We start from the raw sequence: 9,714 nt of genomic DNA on the forward strand, positions 1-9,714 counted from the left end.
CGGGGAGCGGAGAGCAGGGCCCGTCGGCGCCTCCCCTCCGGGAGGGGGTGAGGAAGGCAGGCGCTGAGCTTTGGGTTCCGGCGAGCTTGTTGATCACCTCAACTCCGAACACATTTTGTCTTACAAGATTTTCACCGTCCAAAATCTACTTTTCTTCCTATGAAATGCTATTTTTTTTTCCTCTCAAAAAAGGGTTCTGGTGCTTATTTAAGCTATTTGATGCAGGTGCAGTAATTAAGGATATCCTGCCTTGTGACACAGCAGTGTAGTAAGAAAACAAGTATTAATTCTTTAAATAAAGGAGTTAATTTGGAAATAGTCTTAAATACAGTTCTGAACCAGATAAAAGTTATTTTGGTAAATTCTCTAAATGCAATAGAGATTTTATTTACACTGTAGGAAAACTAGGGGGGAAATCCATTTTCTTGCTTCTCGCTAACCTAACTGTGACTAATTACTCTTTGCTTAAAAAAATTAAAAGGAACAGATTAAATTTCTGTCTGCAAGGCACAAATTAATCCATTTACAGAATTAGTCCTCCATTAGCACACAGGAGCCCAAATCTGTCTCAGAGGGGATGGTAGCATTTGAGTTTTGGATTCATTCCAGTAGACTTTTAGGCAGGCTGGTGCTGACTTAACATTACCTCTTCGTTTGCAGCAGCGAGCACTGTGCTGAAGACCAAGCTGCAGGAATTTTTGGGATGAGGGAAGGGAAGACCTTGATCTGTCTCTAATGTTAAGGTGACATTAGAATGGAATTAGTATGAGCCATTGCTTGTGCTTTGTCACAAGCTCACACTTGTGGTTTGGCTATAAATACCCTTGCAGATTAGTTTAAAAGAAAATCTGTGTAGCTGTTTTTTGGTATTTTGTTTTCCCTTTTTCATGAGAGCGCTGTCACTCTTGACTGTTGTGTCTGTACTGGTCTGTCTGTAGGCAGTCTGTCCTTCTGATGATATCTCTGGGTACATGCAGACAGACCAGGTTCTGCTGGTTGGATGCGAGTCAACTCCAGTTTGGAAGCAATATATTCATAGTGGTGCTGTGCCTGAGCTCATAAGCCTGGAGCTAATAAGCCTTGCCGAATGGCTCATCTTATTTGTTTGGGCAGCGTGTTGCTCCAAAATGGTTATGCAGCTCCTGGATCCGAGCTGGTTCACATCTGGCCAGCTTGGGGTCTGTCTGCATGTGGCCGTGGAGATGTGCTCTCAGAGTTCCTTTTATTATTATTTTTTTTTTTGGTGTCCACTTTGGAAGTGGAAGTATATTTAAATCACATGAAAGCAAACAATCTTCTTTTAAATCCACAGCAGGGAGTGCAGCCAGCGGTCCTCATGCAGAGGGAAAGGAAAGAGAGCTGTTTGTGCAGGAAAACTGTGGACAAGGAGGGAGGGGAGCAGGAAGATCTTGTTTAAGTAACTTTAGAACAAGTGCAAGGTTCCAGTGTTTATAAACTGGTGCTGTTTTGCTAACAAGACCTAATGGGACCATTGCCCATATTTGTGCTGTCTAAACACTTACTTAGCATGGAATACTGTTTGCGTTAAAAACTTCCACCCAACCATATTACACAATAGTTTTCCTGTCTAACTGTCCTTTAAATAAACCCAGCATTGCCTGGTTTTGCCACTTCATTGGCACTGCCAAGCGTCCAGGTTTAAATGAGCAAGGAGTGGTTGTAGACAAAGAAACAAAGGTATCGGGGCTAGAGAAGTGCTAAGAGGCAGGGGATTGATCTGAATTTGGGATCCACCTGACTTTCTGACAGCAAACAAGGAAGATAGATTTTAGCTGAGCAAATAATTTTGGGGGGGGGGGAATTCATGGAGAGTGGCCGGAGATCAGGTGTTGGGGAGCACCTGGGGCATACAGAAACCAGGAAAAAAACCACTAGAGAGCAAAATGGGTGACATAGAAATGGTCAGAATGGTTTGATTTTGCTCTCTCTTTATTATATAGTATAAAAATTTGGAGTATCCAGACAGAAATGAGGGAGAGGACAAATCTGGATATGATAACTGCAGGAAGAAGACTTAATAATTATGTAGTTAAACAAAAAAATAATATGTAGGAAAAATGTACTTGCTGCATTTAGCTGTTAGATTTAAATGATGGATTCTTTGGTTTAAATTTTTTTTTTTGAGATACTTAAGCAGTTGAAGCAGCCACTCTTTCAGCACATTTCATATTAAAGAGACATTTATATGTCACTAATGGAAGACAAACAAATTGTAACATCATCTCCATTCAGTTTTATATCAAAATATTTATTCATTTTCCATCATCTGTTTTTGAAATCTTGTAAGTGAAATTAGTAATGGGCATATGTCTTCAAAGCATGCACTTGTTTGGTCTTTTTGATGCTGAAACCTTAGACAAACTTTTTTACTAGAACTTCTGTCTCGCCTTTCTCTGCCATCTGACTGTAGATAAACCTTGCAGTTCTCCTCAATTTGCTTTTTAGCTCTGCTTAGCCTTCTAATATTCTCTACCTGATATGACTCGGAGAGAACAAAGAGTAGCTCGGGTACCTTCATGCCAGTGTGGTCTGTCTGATGTTGTGGCGATACGGGAAGGAGGCGCAGAATTAATTCTGCCTTTTTTATGGAACTGTGATGGCACTGAGGATACAACATCATTTCTTTGTCCTGTGCTAGCTTTTGCTGCTGTCTAGGTGTGAGTCAGAGAGGCCTTACAAATGATTTTCTCTTTTTTCCGTTTCAGAATGAAATAAATGAGGTTCCTTTCTTTGATGTCCAGCTGCCTTATGAACTGGCACTGAAGATATTTCAGTACCTGGGCAAGAGTGAATTGGGAAGGTGTGCTCAGGTAAGTGCTGCTGACAGTTTGCTTCTCTGATACTGGGTAAAATTGGCAGAAATATTCAAAAAACAGTCAGGCACCCTGATGCAGGGAAGATGTGTGGTAGCCCTAGAAGCTCAGCGGATTGTGCTTTTGCTTGTTGGAAATACTTCCAAAGCTGAACTGAAAAAAAAATTAGTAAATGAGCTGGATTTATAGCTCGCAGTTGAATAGAGTTAAATAAAACATTTGTGGCTTGGACAAAAGTGAGGCCTTAAAATTTAAAATAAATAATTGCAAAGATCTTTTGATTCAAGAGAATGTATTTAGAAATGAGTGTCTTGCTGCAATATTTAGAACTTAACATTTTGCAGTGCTAAGGGCATGGCAAAAAAGCTGTTCCCTCCCACTTTTCAGTGTGTGACTTGGACCATAAAAATTGGAGTAGTAACTTCTTGTCTGTAGTAATTTAATGTGAGGCTAAATTCTTAAATGACACTGGTTTCCTCCTCCTTCACCCTCTACCCCACAAGGGGTTTATATTTTTCTTTGGAGATACTTCAAGGTAATGTTTTTACCAGTCTGTACTCAGACGTGGTCCGTAATTTATGTGTTTATAAACTGCCTGTCTATTCCAGTAGCTTTACCAAGCTAAACACTCACACACATCTGACTATACTTAGGACTGTTCAGCCCATGCTGTTGAGCCTCTTTATCTCCTTTCTTTCACACATTGAATGATGAACCTCCTCTCTGAATGAGTCTTTAAAGCAAACTTCATTGGCAAGCGCTGATTACCCTGTGAAACAAAGTAGAATCTTGCAGATATTCATTGCCAGCTTCTCCCATGGCCACTATTTAGTGTCTCAGGCTGGTGTTCGTTGAACTTTTATGTACAAAGCACATCTTGCAACTTCACAGAAATTCAACCAGAACCATTCTCGAACCATGCCCCGGACTGTTTGTAAGAGAAAGAAAAATTAACATGTAAAATCTGAAAAGTGACAGACAGGGTATAGCTTTGTTGTGGATGGTAAATGAGACACAAGTATTAGCCACATGGCACATGTGTCGAAATAAAATTAGGCTTTGAACGTTCAGCATGAGTAAGTCATAGTGTTGAATAGCTACAGGTGGTTATTGCCTAAATCTTTGACTTGCTAATGCATTTTTAGGAACAAGGACTGTTAGAAGAAAAAGAATTCCTCTTGCAAGCCTCCTGTTGAAGAGGAAAAAAGTTCTCTAGGATTATTTTTTGGTGCTGTCCAGGAGACTGAAGCTTTCAGATACTCTCGAGTTTCTGTCGTTTGAGGTAGAGATATATGATCAGTAAAGGGCACATTCCACAAAATGGAACAGGATTGCATTTTTGAAGTGGATTACTTTAAGGTTATTCTTTCTCTGTCTTTTTTTTTTTTTTTCCTTAGGCATGATCAGTTTACCTCATGACATAGTAAAAAGATTGGCTGATGAAGGGCAGCTCCTTTTCTCTGCGCTTGGGCTGCACTTGATTTCTCTCTCGCTCACTTTGGTTTTTAACTTGAACCTGTTCTCATAAGATGTATTTAAAACTGAGAAAAATCTCCTCATTTCTCTTTTGCCTTCTAAGACTGAGTCAGTGGGTCCTACGTGGCAGCTGACAGATAGCTGAGCAAATGCCCGGTGTTGTACAAGGCTTTCCGAATGAGATGAATATCCAATACTTTTCGTGCAGAGCTGGCTTCTTTTTAAGTGTTCAAATAAAAAGCAAAGCAATAAAAATAAATACCGTTTTCATTTTTCTCTTGGTGATTTTGTTTTTGAAGGGGGGGGAAGCCCTCTTCTGTTAAATGGAAAGCCCTGCTGCTTTACGGTGTTATCGTAGAAAGGTTTTTTTTTATTAAGGCGCCTTGGGATTTTAGTGAAATTGGGCCAGTTAGTGGAATTGGCATCATGAACTATGCGAGTGCCTTTGGAGAAAACCTGTTTGCTTAGTTCTTTATGCCAAATTGGTAACCGACTAACAGTAAAGTAGCCTGACTGTGGAGCCTCTTTGAGATTTAATCACACCACAGACTGCTCTGGAGAACTTTAATTTCACCCTGATATTTCCCCCTCCCCCTCTTCCCCACAGCTTTTCTTTGATTTTTGGAATTAGTACTATAAAACACAAACTAGCCGTATGGCACTTGAAATACGAAAGCCATGTGCAGCATGTAAATTAATGGTGTCATCAGTTCCTGAGCTCTGGTGGGTTCGCAGTAGTTGGGCGATATTCAGTAGCATCCAGCAGACCAGTCCCTGTTGATATCCCATGTTTATAATTCAAAGAGAAAGGTATCCAGGACTTAATGTGTCAGCAGAACCATCCAGAGTAATGGCAAAGTTTTCCCTCCACCTTGTGCCAGCCCTATGAGCACCTTTTGATTCTGTTCTGACCATTGAAAGAAATACGTATGCTATGAACATCATACTTTGGGGATGAGTAGGTTGGGGAATATCCAGTCCTTCCTCTTGGTCGTGATGTAGAGGGAAAAGAAAAACAATCACTTGGGACACTGCAAGTACGACAAATTGAAACGCACCAGAAGTTCTTTGTGTTATTTGGGGCTGATACTGCAGGTGTCTGCAATGAGCTTCACTGGTGGCCTGAGGACCTGGCTCAGCTTTGTGACAAGGTGATGTGTCTCGTCGATGAACTTCTCCGTATGCTCACAGTGGTTACTGCTTTCTAGTAAATACCAGAAACTGCATAAGTTGCATTTTGTGGTGTGAAATACTTCTCGATAGTACATACTGAATTTTGGCAATGCTGAGGCAGTTTTATTTCTCAACGGATCAGTGGGAAATTGAACTGTTAGCATTTTCATCCAGACGTGGTTTAGAAATGTTTACCAACACAACAATTGTGTATGTATCTAGGACAAGGGAGACTGTTTCTAGGAATTTAAGAATTAATTGTCTTGCATAGATCAAGAATTTCAGATGGTTGCCTCTAGAGCTTCTGGAATTGTCGAACTGTTAGGCTTTGAGTGTTTAGACATTTAAAAAAAGAAAATCTCCTGTATTTTTTGAGCATACTTTTGCATCAGTCATATATGGGTAAAAGTAATCATCCATCCTCCTCATAGTTTTGAGAGAGAGCAGAGAAACTGATGGATAAGGATATCCTGGGCTCAGGATGAAGCTTAAAATAACATTATGGCTGTGAATTGAAAAGATGAGCAGCTTCCACCTGGTAAATGTGCATCTGAATGGCTTTGGATTAAATACTGTTTGGCGCTATGTATTGTGCTGAATTGAAAGTCCAGATATTCCTAATTGAGGCCCCTGGCTTCGGTGAATGAACCTTGACTATGTCTTTGTGTGACTGGGGAAGAAAATAAACCTAATGAAACAAAGACAATTATCAGATGGAGAGGGATGAATAAACCTTCATTAGGATTTGAGCCAGTTGATTTAGACAGGATTAGGAGAAATTTAGGATGTGGTGGAAGAGGTGGGGTTTTTTAGGTTTGGTGGTGGGTTTTTTTTTTTCTGGGGTAAAAAAATATCCCCCAAAGGCAAAACCAAATAGCAAAACCTATGTCAGCAAAAACCTTTGAAGTCCTTCAGAACATTATTGCTTGCTGAACTATAAGATATAAAAACTATTCCTGCATGGCGCTCGTGGGAAACCAAAGTTTCTTTGCTGAGAACGGTTGAGAACTGTAGTAAAAAGAGAATAGGAACACTAAAGACAAAATTAAATTGGGGACTCTAAATCTATAAACAACTCTGTAAGATGTTGTCATTGATTGTTGTTGGAGTTTCTACGTAGGGTAGATTTGGAAATAATTATGTTCCTAGTTTAATAGGAGCTACGCGCGTCTCAGCTACTCTCCAACAAGCAGAATGTATGGGTGTATATAAATAAAGCCGTAACGCTCTGGCTATCGGGGCCTCACCTGAAACTCTAAGTCAAGCAGATCTAATAAAGCTGACTTCAAGCCAATGGCTGGTTTTAATGCGGCAGCTCACAGTGGTGCTGTAAAGTGAAATGCTTGAGACACTTTTATTAGAGATTTCTTGCAGCTGAGGCTCGCTCAGTGGGGCTTTTACAAGGGATTGTCATGCCAGTTTTGGTGCATTAAGAAAAGGCTGTGTTGGGGACCCTTTGGAAATTCATGCTTGTAAAGCAGCAGGATTCGATGTAATTTGATTTAAAAAAATCATAATAGGATAGGATCTTTATTCCCCTTGAATGTTTGTTCCTGGAAGTTGAAAAGGCAGTCTAAATTTTATGTAGTCGTTCTCCCCCGCCCCCCCCTTTTTTTTTTTTTTTTACTGTCTTTATAAAATGCTTTTAAGACCTTGAAACTAGAAAGGTCTGTGCGACATTGTCTATTCTGGCAAACTCCAAAGGGATGTGTGTTAGGGGGGTTTGGGGGTTTGGTGTTTTGTTTTTTTTTTTTTTTAAACGCAAGGCAAAGTTGGCATGGTTTGGCTTTGTTCACTTCTGCTTGTGCGTTCGCCTGTCCCCTCCGTGTCGGCGCAAACGTGCTGCTGTTACGGGTGGGGGGCAGAGGTGCGGTTACTGTCAGCCGGGCTTGGCTGGGGTGTTCAACTCCTGCAGAACAGCTGCTTTTTTGTGTGTGTCAGCAAAAAGCTGAGTGGTTTTTCTTTTCTTTTTTCTTTTTTTTTTTTTTTCCCTTTGAGCAATAGTATAAGTATTTATATTACTTTAAAATCAGATTGAGAGCAAATTCGCCACTAAACTGTAACAGTTTGAAATTTTGATTGCTTTTTTTTTTATTTTTTGCTTTTGAACTTCCTGAGTGTGCCCCTATAGGGACAGGAGCATTAAGCACTGCTTTTTTATTACAGGATGATGTATAATGCTGGAGATGACTCGGTGCTGTTGTGCTGTTTCTGTCATTTGTAAGGCAGTTAGGATTGCCTTATCCCGGTTGTTTTCTTTGTCTGATGACGGAAGGGGATTGTACGTCTGCTAGTTTGAATTGAGGTCTTTTGGTGAATAACTGGAATATTAGCTCTGCTAAACTTCTTGTTTGAGAGCCACTCTTATAAGTAGGTATTAAATCTTAAAAACATATGGAGGTTGCTCAGTCCACCCCCTTTCTTCTCTCATATTAATTTTTTTTTCTCCCCCTTGGAAGAAACAGGTCATGAGATGCATCTTATGATGCAATTCCTGATTCCTAGCAGGATGTTGGGTTTTAGGAGCAGTAATGCTGCATGTGTGTCTTTACAGCAAGACCAACAGGCAACGCAACGTAACCAAGATGGCTAGAAGCTTCACAAAGTTTCCAAGGGGGGATCTGTGCTGTTTGCTGCAGACCATACTATCCCACTGTTCGGGGGCGATCTAGTATGCCAGGAGGTTTGGGACCATGTGTGTAAGATGTTTTTGCACATACTATGACCCAAGGAGATCTGTAAGATGCAGGGTAGTGTTGATGGGGCTGACCTTCTTTCTGGACCTTAGCTGCTGTCTCCCTGTGATGTTGTGGGTACTCTCACTTGGTTGGGCTGACTAGTTAGTCTTGGCCTGATGCTGCAGACTAAGGCATGCTCTTCCAAGTCATCCCATGTAAAATTTTCCAAATCACGTTGCAAACTCTGAGATTGATTTATTTATTTAAGGCAGGGGGTGTTGTTTTCTGAACCTCTCTGTAAGCCTCACTGCACCTGTTGTTGCTCCGACAGCTTGTGTTCTGCAGGGACTTCTTGCAAATCTGTACCAGCCAAAAAGATCCCATACTTTCAGTATTCCTCCAGCTATATAATTTTGTGAAGCTATATTCTGTATTTGAAAGCTGTGGTTTTAACAAGTCTGAAGCAAGGTGTGCATGATAATGATAAAATACAAAGGAGATCCATCTTATAAAATAGAGAACAAGTAATAGCTCATCTTTCACCCCACTGTGCCCTGTTGTATCTGTGTAAATGTGGAACAAATAGCAAGTAAACACAAAGATGTGGTCCTGTGAGAATTTGTATCAATGAGAGACCTCGAATCTTGGGACTGAAACAGACATAAGAAGCTTAATTGTAAGTCACTAAAAATGATGTCAGTCTGAGTAGGGTTTTTTTTATCCTTTGGAAGCAGTGTACAATTGATTGCTGCCTTCACCAGTAGCAGTTTTCATTGGTTACATCTGTTTTTTTAAATTAAGAATTACAGAGAACAAATGCTACTTAAGTTGGCTCTTACCTCTTGAATCTTTAATTCTAAGCCCACAATTGATTATGATGAAGCTGTTCTCTCTGAAATGGACAGCAACTTGAGGCTACTTGAAAAACTTAATAATTCATTCCCATTTATGCATACTGTAATACAATAGGTTATAAATCACTAATGTCATACACCTAATCAGGCATTGTCAGTAGGACTTTAGAGATATGGTGGTGTGATCTGAGAGGGTTTTTTAGCTACAAATGTGAAAATACGTTCATATTTTTGCTCTAAACTTAAAACGCTGTCTTAATTGTTTTCTTGCTGCTTTTTCCTTCAAGATTTTCTAACACACTGACATTTCAGGTTGGCGGTGTGGCCACTAAACACTGGTATCTATGTTGCGTGGAGTTTTAGTGGAGTAGAAACTCGGTTATTTTCAAGAGAATCCACAGAGAAGAAGCATTTTGTTAGAGGGTTTTTTTTTTTCTATACTGTCCATATTTGTTTGGATAAGAATTTAGTCTCTGTGCAGGCCTATATTGTTTTATATGTGTATATTTCAGATGTTATTTAAATAATTTTATATGAAAGCTAATTTTTACTTATAACTTCATGCTATATATATATATAAAAATTTGATTTCTAGGTCAGCAGGACATGGAAAATACTTGCAGAAGATGAAGTGTTGTGGTACCGCTTGTGCCAACAGGAAGGATATCTATTAGATACAAGCATCTCTGATCATTCCTG

The 9,714-nt window shown here is 39.9% G+C and overlaps 1 protein-coding gene across 1 annotated transcript in view; it reads left to right on the forward strand.

Moving 5' to 3' along the window:
• The window catches only part of FBXW8 (F-box and WD repeat domain containing 8), a 68,302-nt gene that overhangs the window by 13,436 nt on the left and 45,152 nt on the right, over positions 1-9,714 (forward strand). Inside the window, exons 5-7 of the mRNA XM_035898368.1 lie at positions 1,614-1,698; positions 2,727-2,831; positions 9,611-9,712. Of these exons, the coding sequence (XP_035754261.1) occupies positions 1,614-1,698; positions 2,727-2,831; positions 9,611-9,712 (292 nt within the window). The remainder of the gene's footprint in view (positions 1-1,613; positions 1,699-2,726; positions 2,832-9,610; positions 9,713-9,714) is intronic.

Source organism: Egretta garzetta, unplaced genomic scaffold (genome assembly GCF_000687185.1).
Source record: "Egretta garzetta isolate BGI_Z169 unplaced genomic scaffold, ASM68718v1 scaffold7, whole genome shotgun sequence".
NCBI lineage: Eukaryota > Metazoa > Chordata > Aves > Pelecaniformes > Ardeidae > Egretta > Egretta garzetta.